Source organism: Schistocerca cancellata, chromosome 11 (assembly GCF_023864275.1).
Source record: "Schistocerca cancellata isolate TAMUIC-IGC-003103 chromosome 11, iqSchCanc2.1, whole genome shotgun sequence".
In the NCBI taxonomy this organism is placed as follows: Eukaryota; Metazoa; Arthropoda; class Insecta; order Orthoptera; family Acrididae; genus Schistocerca; species Schistocerca cancellata.
Genome location: NC_064636.1, coordinates 96,719,974 through 96,740,255, shown reverse-complemented (window position 1 = coordinate 96,740,255; position 20,282 = coordinate 96,719,974). Strand labels below are relative to the sequence as shown.

The 20,282-nt window shown below is 42.0% G+C and overlaps 1 protein-coding gene across 1 annotated transcript in view; it reads left to right on the top strand.

Annotated features, from left to right (window-relative positions):
- Nucleotides 1–20,282, top strand: part of LOC126108258 (uncharacterized) — a 183,048-nt gene that overhangs the window by 126,869 nt on the left and 35,897 nt on the right. Inside the window, exon 5 of the mRNA XM_049913486.1 lies at nucleotides 10,401–10,674. Coding sequence (XP_049769443.1) covers nucleotides 10,401–10,674 — 274 coding nt within the window. The remainder of the gene's footprint in view (nucleotides 1–10,400; nucleotides 10,675–20,282) is intronic.

The window sequence follows — 20,282 nt, the reverse complement described above, 5'->3', positions numbered from 1 at the left end:
AATTCCTTCAGGGGTGATGATGTGTCCTAAAAATTTAATTTCACTTTTTCCAAACTTGGATTTCTTAAGATTTGCTGTAACACCATACTCTCTGAATCGTTGAAATATCTTCTGCAGAAGGGCCACATGATCTTCCCAATTTCTCGATGCTACAAGAACGTCATCCACATAGACTGTTACCTCGTCTAAAAGTTCAGGACCCAGTACATAGTCAAGGGCAGAAATAAAAATTCCGGAACTCACATTTAGTCCAAACGGTACAACTTTGAAATGGTAAGATCTACCTGCAAATATAAACGCAGTGTACTTCCTAGACTCCTGCGCAAGTTTTACTTGCCAGTAACTGCTTTTCAAATCAAGGGTGCTCAAATACTTAACTCCGTGAAATTTCTGCAGATGCTCTTCAAGAGCCTCTGGTCTCGTTCTTATGGGTACTATAATTTTATTGATTAATCTTGCATCTAGGACTAGCCTTACGCTACCATCTGATTTTAGTACAGACAATAAAGGACTCGAATAAGGTGAATGAGATACTTCTATCACATTCCAGCGTAACATTTTCCTGATCTCGCACTTGACAGCTTCTCGTCTCGCATATGGAATGGAATAGCTTGTTCTACAGTAGGTTGAATGGGGCAGGACATCCATTCGATATTCAAAGCCTTTTATTAGTCCAGGTTTCTTAGAAAATACTTGAACGTAATCTGTTAACAAATTGTAAAGCTCATTCTTCTGTTGTTTGGATAATTCAGTGGACTCACTAGCTTTACCGTATAATTCATTCTGACCGGGAATTAGGTCTTTATACTCATCGTCATTAACACTTTCAGGATCTGTCACGTCTTCTGTCTGACTGTACTGTTGTCTTTTAGTCCATGGCCGTACAGCTATTCGAAGCACCCCAAAGTTTGTCTTCACCTTACTTCTTAACAAATTTACAGTTACTTGTTGCTGACTCGCTACTAGAGTACAGATTCCACACTCGATGTCAATTTTAGCCTTCGTATGCCTCAAGAATTCCATACCCAGGATACATGGCACTGATAGGTTTTTAACAATAAGAAAAATGCACGTTACTGAAATAGACTCTATCTGGATTTGAAGCTGAGTCTGAAGATTTACACGTTGTGTTAGTGGACCAATTGCTCCCGATACGGTGCAACCTTGAATTGGAAATGATAAAACTTTGCATACAGAGGATATTTGCTTAAATAAACATAAAGATAAGACATTTATATTAGCTCCTGTATCTACAATGGCTGTTACTGGTATGTTGGCAATTGATACTCTTATGGAAGCTTGAACTTGTTCGTCCCATACGTCATCATTGTCTTTCGTCTCAGTGTCTGCTACTAGATCATCCCGTAAGTTTGTCTCTTTGTCATACCTAATTGCTTTAATTTCGTGTGGACTAAGGGACAGGGTGCCCCCATTCAAACCTGCAGCATCCTCTAGGAGGCTAAAAGGTGCTGCTTTTAATTTTCCGCTCGACGCTTACTTTCCTGCTGATTTATATTTCTTAAAGTTACTTCCGTCTGGAACTGGTGTTGGTTTTGTGGTACGAACTCGGTTGGAAATGGATCTTGTTGTCCTGGCGTATTCGCTTGCGCATAATAAATTTGCGTATTATGCGGGCGTTTAGGCTTCAGACTTCCCGAAGGTCCGTTCGCTTGTTGCGTGAAGTGTATATTTTGTGGCTGAAAGGTATTTTGCTGTGGCTTGTGTTGATTGTAACCGTTACTGAAAGGTGTACGTTGGTCTCCACCTTGATTATGCCATTTATTTCTTTTCCACTGACGATTTGCATCGTAAGACTGATCGTTTTGATAATTACCGTTGATCGGTTGCGTGTTTCCATATTGCTGGGGCTGTGTGTTATAATGTGCATTTTCGTACTGAGGTGGTGACGAATTATATATTGGATTGTATCTCTGGCCGTTATTGTACTTATTTTTGTATTTGCTGTTGGAGTACGTAGTGTGTTTATTTTTGAAACCGTTGTGGGGTTGGTACTGGCTGTCGCTGTGACGCGCTTTCGCTCGGCCACCATTGTTGTCTGCATATTCTGTATTGTGCTGGCCGCCTGCACTGAAGTGAGCGTTGCCAACATCAACTCTAGCGTCCTCGTAAATCAGATCTAACGAGTCTAACACAGATAGGAAAGTGTCCGTATCGTCCTCAGACACGTTTACTAACTTTTCTCTGATCGCAATAGGTAGCTTAGTTTTTAGAATCATAATAACGTCTTTGGCGGTGATCGGCGAATCCCAGAACTTGATTTTCGCTAAATATTTTTCAAAATACCTTCTCAAACTACCGCGCTTACTGTTAAACACTTCGGCGTTGTAAACCTCTTTTCTCAGGCGCTGCTGCACACCAGAACTCCAGAATTTAGCTAAAAACATCTGTTCAAACTCTTTGTAACTCTTACAAGAGTCGACCATTTCGGTTCCCCATAAGGCAGCATCGCCTACGATAAATCCACTAACGAATTGAATTCGCTGGCGGTCACTCCAGCTATTCGGGAAAATTCCTGAAAAATTTCGGAGTAACACTATAGGATGAATTTCTCTTTTGTTTGGGTGAAAGGTCGGAAAAATACGATGTTTGATCACGCTTTCCTCCTGCATCAAACTGACGAAAGTGGGTGGGCTGGTACTCTGGTTAACTTGTGCTTCTACAGAACTATGAGTTTGAGCGTTATCAAATGGTGAACGGTAATGTACCTGCTGTTGTTCATTACTTCGTGGTGAATTATTCCAGTCTCCTGACACGGGAGGTGGGGAATTTTCAACTTGACATTTTAGTGTACGAACTTCATCAACTATCTGTTGACGCCATTCAGGTAAATCTTGAGCTAACGTTCGTCTTATCTGGCCTAATTCTGACATCACCGTGTCTCCTGTTTTTCCAGGGGCCGCCAATATTTCAAAGGTCACGTTTTTGACAGTTTCCCTGAGTTCGTTCTTGACCTTGTTTTCTATGAATCCGTCTTTGTTTTTAATCCACTCTTGGTAGTGGTCGGACAATGCTTCAGCATGTGCCTTAACAGTATTCTTTATTTGATCCTCTACATGAAGAGTCTCAATCTGTTTAGAAAGATCATCAACAACATTCTCGATCGTGTCTACTGCGGTTTTAACTCCTTTGACCTCATCAGAGATTGCAGTATAATCTTCTTTTAAGGTCGCAGCTTGTTTTTGATATTCCATCACTTTTGAATTTATCTCTCCCTTGGCTGCTTCGATTTTTTCATCTAATCGTTTTGAAATATCCTCTATTTTTGACTCTACTTGTGTGTCAATTTCTAGCCTCATAGTCGTGATCTGACTACTGATTTGGCTTTGGACATTACCCAACAGAGTTTTTAAATCAGATGTTATGTCTGCCTTTAGTTCGGCCTTTACCGAATTTAACCGTGTATTTAGGTCATTTATCTCCGTTTGCAGATCTGTTTTTACTGAATTTATGTCTGTTTTTACTGAATTTATGTCTGTTTTTACCGAATTTATTTCTGTTTTTACCGAATTTATTTCTGTTTTTACCGAATCTATTTCTGTTTTTACTGAATTTATGTCTGCTTTTACTGAGTTACACAGATTTGTAAGGACCTGATTTTTATTATGCCGTCTTTCGACCTTCTCTTTTTCTTCGCAAGCCTTTTCATCTAATCTTTCCTGTTTTTGGCTTTCGAACTTGCGTTCCATTATTGCTTCGATCATTGCAGCCAAGTCATTTTTTTCAAAAGCGGGAATAGTTTGCACACTAGGACCAGCTTCTAAAACTTCGGTCGAGGCTGTTTCTGTCTCCGCTCGTGTACCTATCGCGCGTGATCGTAATGGATAGTGAGGTCCATTCGCATCACCGCTGTCGTCTGGTTTTGTTTGTGTCCGCTGTTTACCGTCAGCCATGTTCATGAATTATTTGTCAAACGTCAAAATGCTACAGATATTGTTTGTCACTGCCGTCAGTCGTTTGTCTGTGACGTAGTGCTATGGCTTACTGGGACCTAAGATGAAATTTAAACTCTAGGTAACAACTGACGTTCATTTACGCCAAGAAGACAAGATGGTTCCTACTATTTACAAACAAATGAAATATCACACGTTTTACCAGTTTTGAGCGTTGTTATCCGCCATATCGTAATTTTTTTATGCACTGACAACAATGGTACACTTTCACTGAATTTAACTACATAAGAATGGACTATGGACAAATTGAAGTAAAGCTGTTTCAAGGCAAGGAAAGACAGGTTTACGTTCTGATCAACTCGAAAGATGCTACGTCACTACGAAAGCTTGGCTACTGCGTATAAAAATTTCACTTACTATGGCTGTCTTGATGGTGATACAGATGAATACTCGCGTTTTTTGGTAATTTCATCAATCTTTATTCTGAATTAATTAAAAGGTTTTCCCACTTCTCTTTCTCGGTTGAATTGCATCCACATGAAAAAAATGAAACAATTATTAGAACAAGCACTGAAAATTTTTTAAACACATACATGAAATGATTTTTGATCAAGTCCCTGTTCGGGCGCCAAATGTAGCGTTGCTCTTGGGGAACGAAAATAAAAAGAACTGTTACTTTTTTTTTTAAATGTCGAAAAAGTGAATATTTTGGTGGGCCACTTGGCAACAGAATCAGGGATTGATTACACTATTATAATAACATACGTTGAGCATTAAATACCTGAATAAGAGCAGCATATTGATATATATATATTTGAGATCGTTCGGAAGAAACATTATCATTTCTATGCATTTTTATAGTCGCGATGTAGTCATACCCGGATCAACACTAAGGGACCAGAAGATTTATAGACTTTAAAAGAAATGCAACACTACACAATTAAAAAAAAAAAAGGAGTTGGTTCAGAAATAATAGGAAAACGATAATGTTCCTTCTGCCTCATGCTGCATTCGGCCCATCAGCGTGATCGTATTTCTGGTGATGAAGTAACACAAAAATAATTATCATACAGGTAAATAAGGAGATGGAATCATCAAGGTTAATTTACGAAAATAAGCACACTTATCTTTAACACACGTTTTTTAATGCTACGTACCTTTTTATATTAAATTACAATAGATGACCATTGTGGTTAGATACTTTATACATAACAGTCAAAATGTCCTCTTGACTCTGTCTGTTCGATATCAGTTACAAGAAACTACATGTTTTCTGATTGGAAAAAATAACAATTAGCATATTCACTCAATACTTTCACTTAGAATATAAAATACAGTTGCGGAACGCAGCAAGTCCGCGTCCGCCTCTCATGGAATACAAACAGTAAAAGGTGAGGCGCCAAAAGCCTCATTTGTCTTGAAACAACAGAATTCTTTTTTTTTTTTACACCATTAATCGATACATGTACATAGAGATTTACTGGCACCGCGCAAGAACGGCAAAGATAAAGAATAATAGATTCTGTCACTGCTATGCGATGGTTCATTTCTTTTACTTTACAATTGTTCGATAACTTTAGGCCATCAGGCGTTTACTATTGAGCGTATATTAATGTTTGTGAGGCGAAAATTACTAATATTACAAGAACGACCTCTTATAGTAATTACCCAATAACGTGGGCTTCCGTTCGGTGCACTTTGCAAGGTCGCTGTTACTGTGTGCTCATTCTACATAAATAACGTTGACTCAGCTCGCGGTGACTTCCCCCTCTGCAGTCAGCCCCACACGCCTCCCCTGTCAGAACAGAAGGATGTTCCTCCGCTGGAGGGGCTGCAGCACAGCCAGTGGCGTTACACCAACACGACGGCCGCAGCGATTGTGTTTCAGTTTAACTGAGCGACTGATTGAAACTCAATTTAGGAGCGGAAACGTCGATATACTGGCACATGTCTGATACAAAAACACTGCCTATCCCGTGCTAATCTCAAGTTCTTACATCGACGCTCGCACGCAGTCGCTCTTAATAGCCGGCTTGTGGTAGCTAACCGAACTAGTTACCAACAGGATTACCAAACGGATTATCTGTAACAGAACGCTCTCTCAAATATTACACAATTTAGCCAATACAAATGTTCAGTTTGCGGTCACTGCTGGTATGACATGCCACGCCCATCTTGTTTATACAAAAGTCACTGTTTGCGTACTAAAATCGATATTTCCGTTTTCGTTTTTGCCACAAGTTCGCATGCACTTTGCGGCACTCCACGTTCAAGTTTTATTCATTATTGTGCAAAATTACCACATCTACTCAGAGGTCCTTATATTCGCATCCGAAAATAATGACAGCTAAGCTCCCAACTTCACAGAGCCGTTATGTAGCTCACCAAATACGCGTGACCGTACTACCCTCTGAATGGATGGTGCGCACCGTAGCCAATGCGCTACTAGTATTGAGCTGCGAAATTCCGCGTATTTCATATATGACTAGTCACAACCTAACAGTTTATATGAACAATTTACTAAATGAACAAATTTAGAAACTCCACAAGCATCCAAATAACCCCGCTTCAAACAACAGAATTATCGTAAAATGTTTATAGTTTTTCGAGTCCCATAAGCTGATTAGTTCTCATTACAATATTCCCCTGAGAGTATAATTCACTTCCTCTGTACCATCACAACTGTCACACCAACGTGTTCTCAGTTAATGGACATAACAATATACATTTACTATCTTACGTTTCATTCACTCCATCATTCGCATTAACAGACAATCTAGCGATAACTAAAGACCATCATAATAATCACAATACCTTCAGTTTTGTTTCCAAAATCTGTTCTGACTTCTTGATAGTTTCGTAGTACGTGAGAATCTGACACCTTCCGATGGCAGCCGTAGCTACCTGCAAGCAGTCAGCGCACCACGACTCGTTGCCTGAAGCTGTCTGATCGCTACAGTCTGTTACTTCACACAGGTGCGATGGGAAGCGCTACGTCTCAACTTCCAGACAAATCAGTCAATGTGGAACATGGGAAACCTGTGGGAAATGCAATATTTACATTATTTGACGTACCAGATAATCCTCCACAACTCTGGATGAAGAGAAAACCACACAGACGTGACAACAAAACGTCAAAAGAACAAAAGAGTTTTCTGACACCAAGAAACCAATGGCCAACGGCTTTCACTTAACGACCAAGAGCAGCAGTACTTGTGTGGAGTTGTCAGTGGTAATAGACGAGCAACACTGCGTGAAATAAACGGAGAAATCAATGTGGGACTTTATATATATATATATATATATATATATATATATATATATATATATATATAATCCATCGAAATGAAAACCAGTGACTATGACCTACAGCTCGATATCCAGCAATTGCAAGCTTAAATTCGGCCCGCATCTCGTGGTCGTGCGGTAGCGTTCTCGCTTCCCACGCCCGGGTTCCCGGGTTCGATTCCCGGCGGGGTCAGGTATTTTCTCTGCCTCGTGATGGCTGGGTGTTGTGTGCTGTCCTTAGGTTAGTTAGGTTTAAGTCGTTCTAAGTTCTAGGGGACTTATGACCTAAGATATTGAGTCACATAGTGCTCAGAGCCATTTGAACCAGCTTAAATTCGGCATACCGGACATGAAATCAAAGTATGTTCATGAATAGCGATAATGTAACCATGAGTGACGTCGCAGCCGGCAGCTGGGTTGTGTAATGGTGTACGAGGAGCCCACCAGCAGTCACTCCACTTGACAGTGACTGAGAAGCACTTGGTCGAAAGCTCACGCCACTTCAGTCCCTTGAAGCAACTCGAAACCCGAGAACATTTTATTCTGTAGGCAGAAACTGCTGAAATAAACAGCACTTTCCACCATTTACACATTTCCATAGCTACACTCTGCAGAACTGTGTTCACAATCGTAGTGTTAAGTGAAATACTGATAATGGTTAAGTGCTTGTAAATTATGACTTTGTCAAAAAATTGTAGCTATTGTAGTTCTTAAAAGGAACATAATATTTCAGTTTACTGGGATAATCCTTATCTACTATATAATTTTCAAAAGTGCTGTACCTTAGAACTTACATAGTGATGTGCTATGCGCAGATCTAAACAAATTATCACTGAAATCATAGACATCTGTTACAGTGTTAAAAGTGAGGATGACAAATTGTGTTCGGGTGGAGGGAGTGCGACAGCCAATAACAAGCTGTGAACACCCTCTCCCCACCCCCAAAACCAAACCACAGATGCGGACCTTCAGTTACACTGCACTCTCTCACTCTATGTTTGTCATCTAAGGAATGTTACATATGTAGTATAGCTTTTCTGTGAGTAATATGCTCTTCATACAAGGAACATAAGGCAAAATTAATTCCTTTCTTCCCCACATTTATGTAGTCTCGATTAAAGTTCTCACTGCAGTCAACAAAGAAAGCACTCATATGTATACAGAAAGTGTTCAGCTATCTGTTATGTATGAAATTGAATTGTTAAATTTTCTTCTATTTGAAATTAATGTCCATAATAAACATCACTAAAAACTGTGACAGCCTCTAAATTTCATCTTTAAGATTTTCTTGTCACATCAGAATGACATGCTGTTTCAGATGATGATGGTTGCTGTATTTGGTGATTTTTTGGGGGGTATTGGGGGTGGTGATGGTTTGGATGTATACACCTTCCCATTGCAGCCCAGAGAGAAATAAGTAGACTGTACTAGTTGGCCAAGGATCCATACATTTCTTAAGGCGCTTGTAATGTGAACTGTGGTGGGGCATCTTGCATTATACTGCTGGAATATTGAATTTGGTACCATAGTCATGGGAGTGACAAGAGGATTTACCATATGTCTCACATATTGGCAGCTATTCAGCGTTTCTTCAACAATTACGAAGCCAGGCCAATTATCATATCCAGTACCTCCCCACAACATGGTTCCAGGAATTGGAGTATGTGTCTGCAGAACTGCTGCTTCCTGCGACCTGTCACCACGTCATCTACAGGCATGTGGATGACAATCTGAGTGCTACATACAGAAGCAGGGCTCGCCGTTGAAGAGCAGAGAATTCCAGTCAGCGTTCCAGTTGACTATGGATGTACACCATACAAGTCTTTGTTGTCTGTGGTATGGAGACAACAGGAGATGACCCACGTCAACTTGAGATCTCAACCCAGCTTCCAGTAATCTGATGCTGGCACACTGCCCATCAAATCAGCTCAGAATTAAATTTTCACTCAGCAGTAGAGTGCGTACAGATATGAAACTCGCTGGCAGATTAAAACTGTTTGCTGAACCGAGACTCGAACTCAGGACTTTTTCCTGCTGCGGGCAAGTGCTCTACTGACTGAACTACCCAAGCACAAATCACGACCTGTCCCACAACTTTTCCTTTGCCAGCACCTTGTGAAGTATCTTCCAAACTTCCTAGAACACTCCTGGAAGGAAGAACATGGCGGAGAATTGCCTTAAACACGACATTGAGGATGTTTCCAGAATGAAATTTTCACTCTGCACTGGAGTGCGTGTTGATATGAAACTTCCTGACAGATTAAAACTGCGACTGGAACTAAGGTTCTTTGCTTTTCATAGGTAAGTGCTCTGCTGACTGAGATACACAAGCATGACTCCCGAGCCATCCTCACAGCTTTACTTCCCCCAATACAGAAAGATACCGAACTCAAGTCTCGGTCCAGTAGGCAGTTATAATCTGCCAGGAAGTTTCGCCTCTGCTCAGGTTTCAGCTGTTGCCTATATGAAAAAGCTAGTCGTTCCATTTTAAACTCTGTTTGTAGTGCAGTTCTTCTGGATGGACATGTGCCTATCCTTCTTGCCACACTGTTGTCCTGCAACCCCATCGTCGTCATTCATCCATTGCACTTCAGACTGTGATCACTGTGTGACCTGCCAGTATGCTGCTCCCACCTCCATCAAGCCAGTGACTCAAGACTTCTCAAAGCCATCTCATGCACATTCTCTAGGCATACCGTTTCGCAGACTCCTTTAGATAAGCGCCAGTGACACCCAGTATCTATTGTAAAACTAAAACTAAACTCATCCCGACCAGGCCATAAAAGCCCAACAGTACCGACTAGCTGCCATGTCATCCTCAGCTCACAGGTGTCACTAGATGCGGATATGGAGGGGAATAGCTATCATGCACTCACATAATTCTTCATCTACAAGAATGACTTTTTTTCTTTGGTGACAATAAGCTAAATGCTAAAATTTTAACCAACTTATCCAATGGGCTTTAAATTACTTGAGTACCTATATGACTGATTTCAAACAAGGTTTTCACAGAGTAACATTTTGGATCTACGACCACCCCTCTCTCTGTGTGAGTGTGAGAGAGAGAGAGAGAGAGAGAGAGAGAGAGTGTGTGTGTGTGTGTGTGTGTGTGTGTGTGTGTGTTTTAGGTACGTTGTGAAAGTCATGTTCATGTGACTGCTGCTATACTAAAACTGATGTAAATCATAATGTGATTTACAGGATCCTGACTGAGGAGCAGAAGCAGACGCTGGCTGGGAGGCTGATCATTGCTGCGCCACAGGGTCAGACCGGCCAAGTGCGGGCACTCCTGGATGCGGGGTCGCCAGTCAACGTGACAGACGCCAGTGGCGACGCTGCCCTGCATGAAGCAGTGGTGAATGGCCACGAAGAAACTGTCAAGTGCCTGATTGATGCCGGGGCAGGTGTCGACGTCAGGGACTCGGATGGGATGACGCCACTGCACTGGGCTGCATGTGGAGGTGGCGAGCAGCACGTTGTGTGGATGCTACTGGCGGCATCAGCGTGTGTGGATGTCCATCTGTTTTGTTGGTATAGTCTCTGATGTCCTGTTTCTTTTATGACACTGTGACATCTCTTAATGATGTGTAAGTACGAACACACGTGAATATTCACTTGAAGCTGACGAAGCAGGCAGATTTCGTCAGCAGTTTTGAATTCAATATTTCGTTTTAAATGTATTCACAGTTTTAGTAGAAATTTACAAATCTGCTTTCCGTGAAACAATGTTTTTCGATCACAAGACACTTATCTAGTTCTTCCTCTAGCCTTTACGTTATTTCTTAATTTGTGTTGTATACATCTTAAATTTGTGGAATTCCATTCTGCGCTAAATTGTACACTGGCAGCATACCGTGTTTTATCGTGTTAACTCCCCACATGGCTTTAGATTTTTATTCCTAGAGTAGAATACAAACTGTCAGTTGTACAGTTTTTTTGCCTCACAGACAACCTTGTGATTTTTACACGTTTTGAAATAGTAATGAAATAATTTATTGTCCTTAATTCTGGTGTAAGCTACACAAGGAACTGTTTCTTTAATTTTTGCAAGAAATTTGTATTCCTTGTCACTAGGTTTTTGCAGTGCTGTGTAGATGTAAACCTGATTGGAAATGCGGCATAACAGTATTGCAGAGTACAAATTTTTAAAAAAATCTACGTTAGAGTCACCACATAGCAAAATATTAGGGTACTTTGAGCTGTACAGTACGGTTTTGAAGTGAATATTACATCAAGAACTGCTTCCTTATTTGCGTGCCTTATCTGGGTGGAATTGACAAAAAAATTGCTCTAGGTACAACTCCCTAGGTCCTCTCAACAACATGCAGCAGGGCTCCACATGGCCATAGGATGCCTGACCAGGCCCGAAACTCCGCACAGAAATGTGACGAAAGGCGTATGAGCAGAGCAAGCACCAAGCACGGGCTGCCTACGTCGTCGTAGCCGCGCATTCGCAGTACAGCCTGTTTTCTGGCGGTCCCGGGCAGTTGCTCAAACGAGCCTCACGGCTCTTGTCCGCTGTATTACAATCCGTTCATCATAAGAATGAACCTGATGTAAGCAAACACAAACGCGACGATTGGTCAGAAAACGTACACTAGTGTTGTTACGCTCCTGGAAATAGGTCCTATTTATCTAAACGTTAATATATTCAAATGTATTAGCAGCCGGCAACGTTTTTCTGAATCACGCTTTCGCTACACAGTGTTTATTTCAAACATCGTGTACAGTCACAGCCTCTGCAGCACGGTCAACGCGCAGTATGAAAGTGGCTGAGGCTGCTTTCTTCTCCGTAGTGAAACGCGCGTGTGGAATACGGTCAAAAAGTGCCGAGAAATAGGCTTTTCTTGATTTTTTCATAACTTTACGGAGATAATCCCCAGGGACTCACACCTAGTGAGTACGTGGCTGGGGACCGCGGTGTCCCGAGCTGAGTCCTGGCATTGCCTCCACTTACTTATGCCAGGCTCCTCACTTTTATCTTTCCCATTTGGCCAACTCTTGTTCTTTTCCGGCCCTGACGCTGTTACGTTTCGAGGGCGAGGGGTCTCCCACTTCCAACCCACACTTCTACTGAGCCGAATATCTCCTGGGGTAAGGAGGCTGCCTTCTGCAAAGTGCCAACGGCCTTCTAGGAGGGCGGATCAGCGACTAGAAGGAAGGGTACTCTCTTGCCCTTGGGGTGGGAAACTGCTCCTAAAGGCGGAGGAGCCACAAGGCGGCCAACGGCATAGAGTGGAGAAGGCAACGGGAAACCACTCCACTAAAGACCCGGGCGGGTAGCCCAAGTATCAGCAGCTTACGATGGAAAGCTCTCCGGTTAAATTCTCCGGAGGTAAAATAGGCCCCCATTCGGATCTCCGGGCGGGGGCAACTAACGAGATACCGAAATCCAAAAGCATTAATGTAAGAAGGATAGCAACTTAGAACGTCAACTCACTTCTTAAATGTGGTAAACTGGAAAACTTGGAAATGGAAATGAAACGAATGGATATTGATGTACAGCGAGTCTCAGAAATGAGATGGCCAAACGCTGGCGACTTTTGGTCAGGGGATTACAGAATCAGAGACCCTGGAACAGCACAAGACAACCCCAGGATTGCAAGAGTGGGAATTATCCTCAATGAAGAGACGGGGTTAAGAGTAAAAGGATTTGTTCAGCATAGTGAGAGGATAATTTATGTCAGGTTGGAAACTAAACCAACAGACACAATCATAATCCAAGTATACATGCCAACTACAGGCCACGAGGATCATGAAATCGACATGATGTATGACCACCTTGAGGAAGTAATTGGCAGAATTAAAGGAGCTGAAAACCTTGTCATAATGGGAGATATGAAGGTAAAGAAGAGAGTGTGGCAGTGAATTTTGGATTAGCACTAAGAAATGAAAGAAGGGATAAACTTGTAGAATTCTGCCAAAGAAATAAACTTTTCATTACAAATACCTTCTTCAATCATCATCCAAGAAGAAGATATACTTGGAAAATGCCTGGTGACGTCAACAGATATCAAATTGACTTCATATTAGTGAAGCAAAGGTTTAAAAACCAAGTTAAGGACAGCAGAAAATATCCAGGCTATGATGTGGAAAGTGGCCACATACTCGTTATGATGACGACTGAACTAAAATTCAAGAACATTTAAAAAAGAAGTATATGTAAATCGGATTTGACAAACCTGAAAAATGAAAATACACTGAAGCACTACCAACTAGAAACAGACAAGAAAACAAATACAGAAGGCTGCAATGGCATCCAAAGCAGCTGGGAAAAAATAAAAACTGGTATTTTAGAAGCAGCAGAAGAAGTAATAGGAAAAGAAAGGACAGAGAAAAGGAAGGAATGAATCACTAACGACCTACTAAATATGGTGGAAGAAAGAAGGAAATTAAAAAATTCCTTGAAGAGGGAAGACGAAGAGAAATACAAGCGTCTAAAAAACAGAATCAGCAGAGAGGCAAAACAAGCAAGAGAAAAATACCTTGATGACCTCTGTATTTCAGTTGAGGACAACATCAGTAAGGGAAATATTGACAAGGCCTATGAATGTGTGAGACATTTCTTTGGAGACAGAAGAAACAATTGTAGGGCTGTGACGGATGAAAATGGCAATATGTTGGATGACGATGATGAAGTTGCAAGAAGATGGAAACAATATATAGGAAAACTGTACAGCGGACCAGAACTGTCTGAAAACATCATGGAAGAAGAAACAGAAGTAGATGCACACAACATAGGTGAACCTATATTAAAGGAAGAGTTTGAACTAGCTCTGAAAAAACTGAAAAACAACAAATCGCCTGGTAGAGACAATATCCCAGCTTAACTTTTGAAATCTGGAGGAGCAAAACTGAATCAGGAGTTGTATAATCTTGTCTTCAACATGTACGAGCAGGGTAAAATTCCTACTTTGAGAAAAAACATTATGATCCCCATTCCAAAGAAGGCAAATGCTACAAGATGTGAATATTATAGGACGCTCAGCCTAGGTACTCACGCCTCTAAAATAGTAACGTTAATTATCCTAAAACGCATAGAACAAAAAGTCGAACTCTCTGAAGACCAGTTTGGATTTCGGAAAGATAGAGGAACCAGAGAAGCAATATTTGCTCTAAAACTAATAATAGAGAAACGACTAGATAAGTACCTGACAACATACATAGCTTTCGTGGACGTAGAGAAAGCCTTTGATAATGTTAAATGGGATGAGATGTTTGAGGTACTCAAAAAAGTAGGGATGGACTATAAAGATAGAAAAATGATATGGAACCTGTACAAAAACGAGACAGCAGTTATCCATGGACGGACAAAACAAGATGAGGTGCACATACGGAGAGGTGTCCGACAAGGTTGCGCACTATCCCCTGTTATCTTTAACGTATACATTGAAGAGGCGCTGAAAAAAGTAAGGGCTGTCCTAGCTGAAAGTGAAGAAGACCTTGTAGTCCTACTGAATAGAATGGATAAAGTTATCGGGGAAGAATATAATATGAGAATTAATAAAGCAAAAACAAAAGTAATGGCATGTGAGAAAAAAGATCAAGTGAAAGTCCAAGTTCATGTAGGCAATGAACTGCTTGAACAAGTTGATAAATCTACTTATCTGGGCAGTAATATTACCAGGGATGGAAGGAGCAAGGCAGAAGTGAGAAGTAGAATTGCTCAAGCAAAGGCTACTTTTAACAAGAAGAATAACATCTTTAACATCTAAGAGCATCAGCCTTGAAATCAGGAAAAGGTTTTTGAAATCGTATGTGTGGAGTGTGCCATGCTACGGGCGTGAAACATGGACTCTCGGGACAGAGGAAGACCAGAAGCTAAATTCTTTTGAAATGTGGTGCTATAGACGCATGCTCAAAATAAAATGTATCGACAAGGTCACAAACGAAGTGGTTCTGGAAAGAGCAGGTGAGAAGAGAAGCTTCTGGAGTTTCATTGTTAAAAGAAGAGTGCAATTTACAGGCCAGCTACTAAGACATAAAGGGCTCCTGAACACATTCATAGAGGGATATGACGAGGGAAAAAGACAAAGAGGAAGACCACGGCGGAGGTACATGCATCAAATCGTGAAAGGCGTGGGATGTAACACCTATAAAGAAATGAAGAGAAAAGCTGAAAGACGCACAGAATGGAGACAAGCTGCCATTGTAGCTGTTGCAAACCAATCCTTGGATTGACCACTACAGAAGAAAGAATCGGCTTTGAAGTTTTCCCAGCGACTGTATGTACTACAGCTGAATTGAAAATCCATATCGTATGTGTAGCGCAGTCGGCAGCATAACAGACTATATACAGTTATTGGTTCGTTGGTTCAGATCTTCTCAGTATCCTTTATTTCCTTGTTCAATTTCATTACCTAAATGTAGTAATTATAAAACTCATCATCATTTTTTATGAATAATGCACGTCTTCTTGTTTCTAATTACATATTCGATGCGAAATTCCTGTTTTCATTTCAAGTGCAAGTTCTTAATTATCGATGTTTTATGAAAGACTGTTCATAAAAGTTGCTTAAATTAAGAAAACATAACAATTTAATCTTTTGAAGCAAAAATGAAACACCAAATCCTGTGTATCTGAACTATGTCCATAGTTTTTATACCACAGAGGTAGATAAGTATCGTAGAAGCACGAGAAACAGTCATTTTCACTGCACTGAGCACATCATACAGATGCTCCCTTTTTACACTTGCTACTGCGCCATTACAATATGAACTCAACAGAACTGATCTGGAGCCAAGCTGCGGGATTTGGCCCGAGTGTTAAGCTGCAGACGTACTGCAACTAACGCACGCAGCTTTCTCACGTATCGGTGCCGAACGCTGGCGGGATATAGAACGGTTCGTCATAAAAGAAAATGAGAAAATGCTTCGCCTGGTTGGTTTAGTGGATTCTGTTGTTGATAGGCTCGTAATCAACGTAGCAGGTAACACTTCCAGAACTGAAATGTATTTCTCGGATTCGGATAAGGAAGGAGCTAAGAGATTACCAGACGACCGACTGTAATAATATATTCTGTGGCTTCCGTATTCAGCAGTACGGTGAAATTCCTGCAGTATGCTTCTGAATTACATTGAAGTCGCTCAGAAAAATTACCCTACGTAATAGTTTGCAATTTTCATCACTCTTGTTTGTAATTACAATACTATGTCAGGTGAGAACGAGCAAATTTCATGCTTTCCGTCTGGTCACCTAAGAAGTGCGCTGTAGTGCTCGAGTTTCTCCGAATACTATTTCATTCTCTTAAAAAATTAAATGACATTCGAAGCTATACTGTTTCTTTGCTCGTCCCTTTTATACGTCTGAACCGCAACTACTCACATCAGTCCGTACACGTCCCTCCATTCGATACAATTTGAAACGAGACTCGTCCGAAGAGGCAACATCTTTCCTATCATCAACAGTCCAAAGTCGGTGTTGACGGGCCCATGGCAGGTCTAAAGCTTTGTGTCGTGGGCGGTCGTCAAGGGTACACGAGTGGGCCTTCGGCTCCGAAAGCCCACATCGATGACCTTTCGTCGGGTGGTTCGAACGCCGACACTTGTTGATAGCCCCGCACTGAAATCTGCAGCAATTTGCGGAAGGGCTGCACTTCTGTCACGTTGAACGATTCTCTTCAGCCGTCGTTGGTCCCGTTCTTGCAGGATCTTTTTCCAGCCGCAGTAATGTCGGAGGTTTGATGTTTTACCAGATTCCTGACATTCAGGGTACACTCGTGAAATGGTCATACGGGAAAATCCGCACTTCATCGCTGCCTCGGAGATGCTATGTGCCATCGCTGGTGCGCCGACTGTAACACCACGTTCAAACTCACTTAAGTCTTGGTAAGCTGCCATTGTAGCAGCAGTAACCGATCTAACAACTGCGCCAAAGACTTGTCGACCGCAGCGCCGTCTTCTGCCTCTTTACATATCTCTGTATTTGAATAGGCGTGGCTATACCAGTTTCTTTGGCGCTCAGTGTATAATTATTTCATCGTTTTGTTTTCTTGCTTGTCTCATTATAAATCCTCGCAGTATGTGGCCGGGCATTGTCCTGTTGAAATGTGGCCTGTGGAGATGTCTCATGCACACAACCTCATGAATCCATAGACCCTGCATGTTCAGGCTGGTGGAACCTCTGTAATGGTGTGGGGCGTGTGCAGTTGGAGTGGTATGAGGACCCTGATATGCCTAGGTACGACTGTGACAGGTGACACGTACGTAAGCGTCCTGTCTGATCACCTGCATCCGTTCATCTCCATTGTGCATTCTGACGGGCATGGGCGATTCCAGCAGAACAATGCGACACGCCAGACGTCCAGAATTGCTACAGAGTGGCTCCAGGAACACTCTTCTGAGTTTAAACACTTCCGCTGGCTGCCAAACTCCCCAGACAAGAACCTTACCGAGCACACCTGGGATGCCTTGCAACGCGCTGTTCAGAAGTGATCTCCAGCCCCTCGTATTCTTACGGATTTATGGACAGCCCTGCTGGATTCTAGGTCTCAGTTGCCTCCAGCACTACTTCGACGTTAGTCGAGTCCGTACAGCAGATGCACAAGTTTGTTTGGCTATTCAGAGTATGTGACTTCCTCTCATTGATTTCTGTGTGTGTGTTATTGACCTCTCGCTGTTTGCACTGCTTAATTTGTAAAGTTAGGACGCTTCTCTGGTTAGTAACGGTTACAAACTGTTGCCCACGGCTGAATCAGCGTTTGCAAACCACAGACGGTATCAAATCAGGTCGCCCTTACTAGCGACACGATGAAGCGATTTGACCGACCCGTTTAAATGTTCTGGTTTTTACTTTCATTACTTAGTGAAACACATTCAAATTGCTTAGTGTGGTTTCACTTAATTCACACAAGACACAAAAGAAATGTTACGTTATTCCGGTTAAACTACAGCAAAGAAAAGGCCTCCATCTCGTCATCGTAATAGCAATTTCTTTTCGGTTCACCGGCCTGTAATTCGCCAGTATCAGATAAACGAACAGTTAAAATGACGCGTTGCTCATAAATTGCCGCGAAAACAGCAACAGCTCGAAAATTCCGTTACAGCTGGGAAGGAGTTGCTCGCAAGGCATTCTTGCGTCAGACGCTGTCCGTATTCTTGCCGAGTTAAACTTCAGTAACAGTTGAAAATTATTCTGAACATGTCCATCGCTTTGTTTTCGGGAGCGTATCACCGTCGTCGTGCTCCCAGGAAGGGGTCGATGTCTGTGACGCTGGTTCCCCACGTGGAGACGGAAAAGTTTGGCTAATTGCTCTGTAGTCACACGAAGCTAAGACAATACCGTACCTAGAAACTGTTGCGAAATCTCACCTGTGCCGGCTTTCAGATGACGAAAAATGTAAAGCCCTTTTATTATTTAGAAGAATGTCTGTATACCTCGCCTTTGCGTTTAACATTAAATATTTTGCTTAAAACACTAGTTAGGAATATTATACATGGATAAGCGACGTAGAAAACTACGCAAAATGTTATAAATATGGCGCGCTTCCCAGAATTAAACGCTTCAGTTGCGTTACATATATTCTGGTCTCGGGGGCGTCTCTTGCTGATGCACTATGGTGACGTCATAACATCGAGACTCGCGACTCATTCGTTACGAACGATCCTGCACTGCCGCATATGCTACCCTTGTAATCGAACGTGCCTTACATTCTCCTCGTTAAGGTAATAGAGTGACTAGATTCGTGAGTTAGTGGCCGGCCGCGGTGGCCGTGCGGTTCTAGGCGCTCCAGTCCGGAGCCGCGCTGCTGCTACGGTCGCAGGTTCGAATCCTGCCTCGGGCATGGGTGTGTGTGATGTCCTTAGGTTAGTTAAGTTTAAGTAGTTCAAAGTTCTAGGGGACTGATGACCACAGCAGTTGAGTTCCATAGTGCTCAGAGCCATTTGAACCATTTTTTTGAGTTAGTGAAGTAGCGATTTTTTTTAAGTTTCAATGATTCTCATTTTTGTTCTAATATAGGCGAAACACACCTTGAAAGGTAAAGAGCTGACATCTGTCCGATCTATTTTAGCTCTCTTTGTTATGGTTGCCAAGTATATAATTATTAATCGCGTAATCTCTGATTCAACAAAAGGATCACACGAGCCGTGCGGACGACATGTTTCCACTGCTACGTCATCTTCTTTCACAAAATGGTGCTGTGGTCTCCTCCACATTGCAGTCGTATATAAAAACAGACACATACTCGTTTCGTTGATAAGGGGGAAACAAGTAAAGTTATCATTTTCATAACCTCTTGTCAAATATGCTGTCCATTCTCCAATGTGTCTGAATAGTTGATACCACGAAGCTGTACCAAAAATTGGTGCGCAACCTGTATCAGCACTTGTTTCAATAGCCGAGCGGAATGGTCTAAGGTGCTGCAGTCGTGGAGGTTCGAGTCCTCCCTCGGGCATGGGTGTGTGTGTTTGTTCTAAGGATAATTTAGGTTAAGTAGTGTGTAAGCTTAGGGACTGATGACCTTAGCAGTTAAGTCCCATAAGATTTCACACACATTTGAACTTGTTTCAAAACCATGACCCAGTAAGGCTCAAACACGTCTGCCATGCTAGAATTATTTCTTACCTCTTGAATCCTTAACAACAGGCTAATGTACATAAGGGTATCTGATTCTGAAATCGTTCCTCTGAACGACGCACTCCACGGTTTGTTCAGAGCGCCCTACGAGCGGCTACCGAAGGCAGTTTCCGTAAACCGATCTCCCGAAGCTGCTTCTAGCCGGTCGTGTGAACAATGGTCCATCGATTCTCGAAATGCGGCCACCGATAAAAGACTGGCACCTCCGCAATCGATATGCGCTGCCTCGTTAACGCTCAACCGTTTTAAGAAATGGTTACTTCTTCAAGTTCCTCTTTGCTTCCAAAAATGTTGGTTAATGTGGACAAAGTTGTTTCATACCGTGTGAAGGTATGTGACTGTTGCAATGGGCAGGAACTTATTTGCTGCTTACATTTAATTGAAAAATTGCACCTAATTTTTAATTAAAGTGGAAGATGATGAAACTGTTATATTTCTGTTGCATTACGGAACTAGACGTGTTACGCGGCAGCCACCGCTGGCTAATTTCTGAACTGCGGCGACCA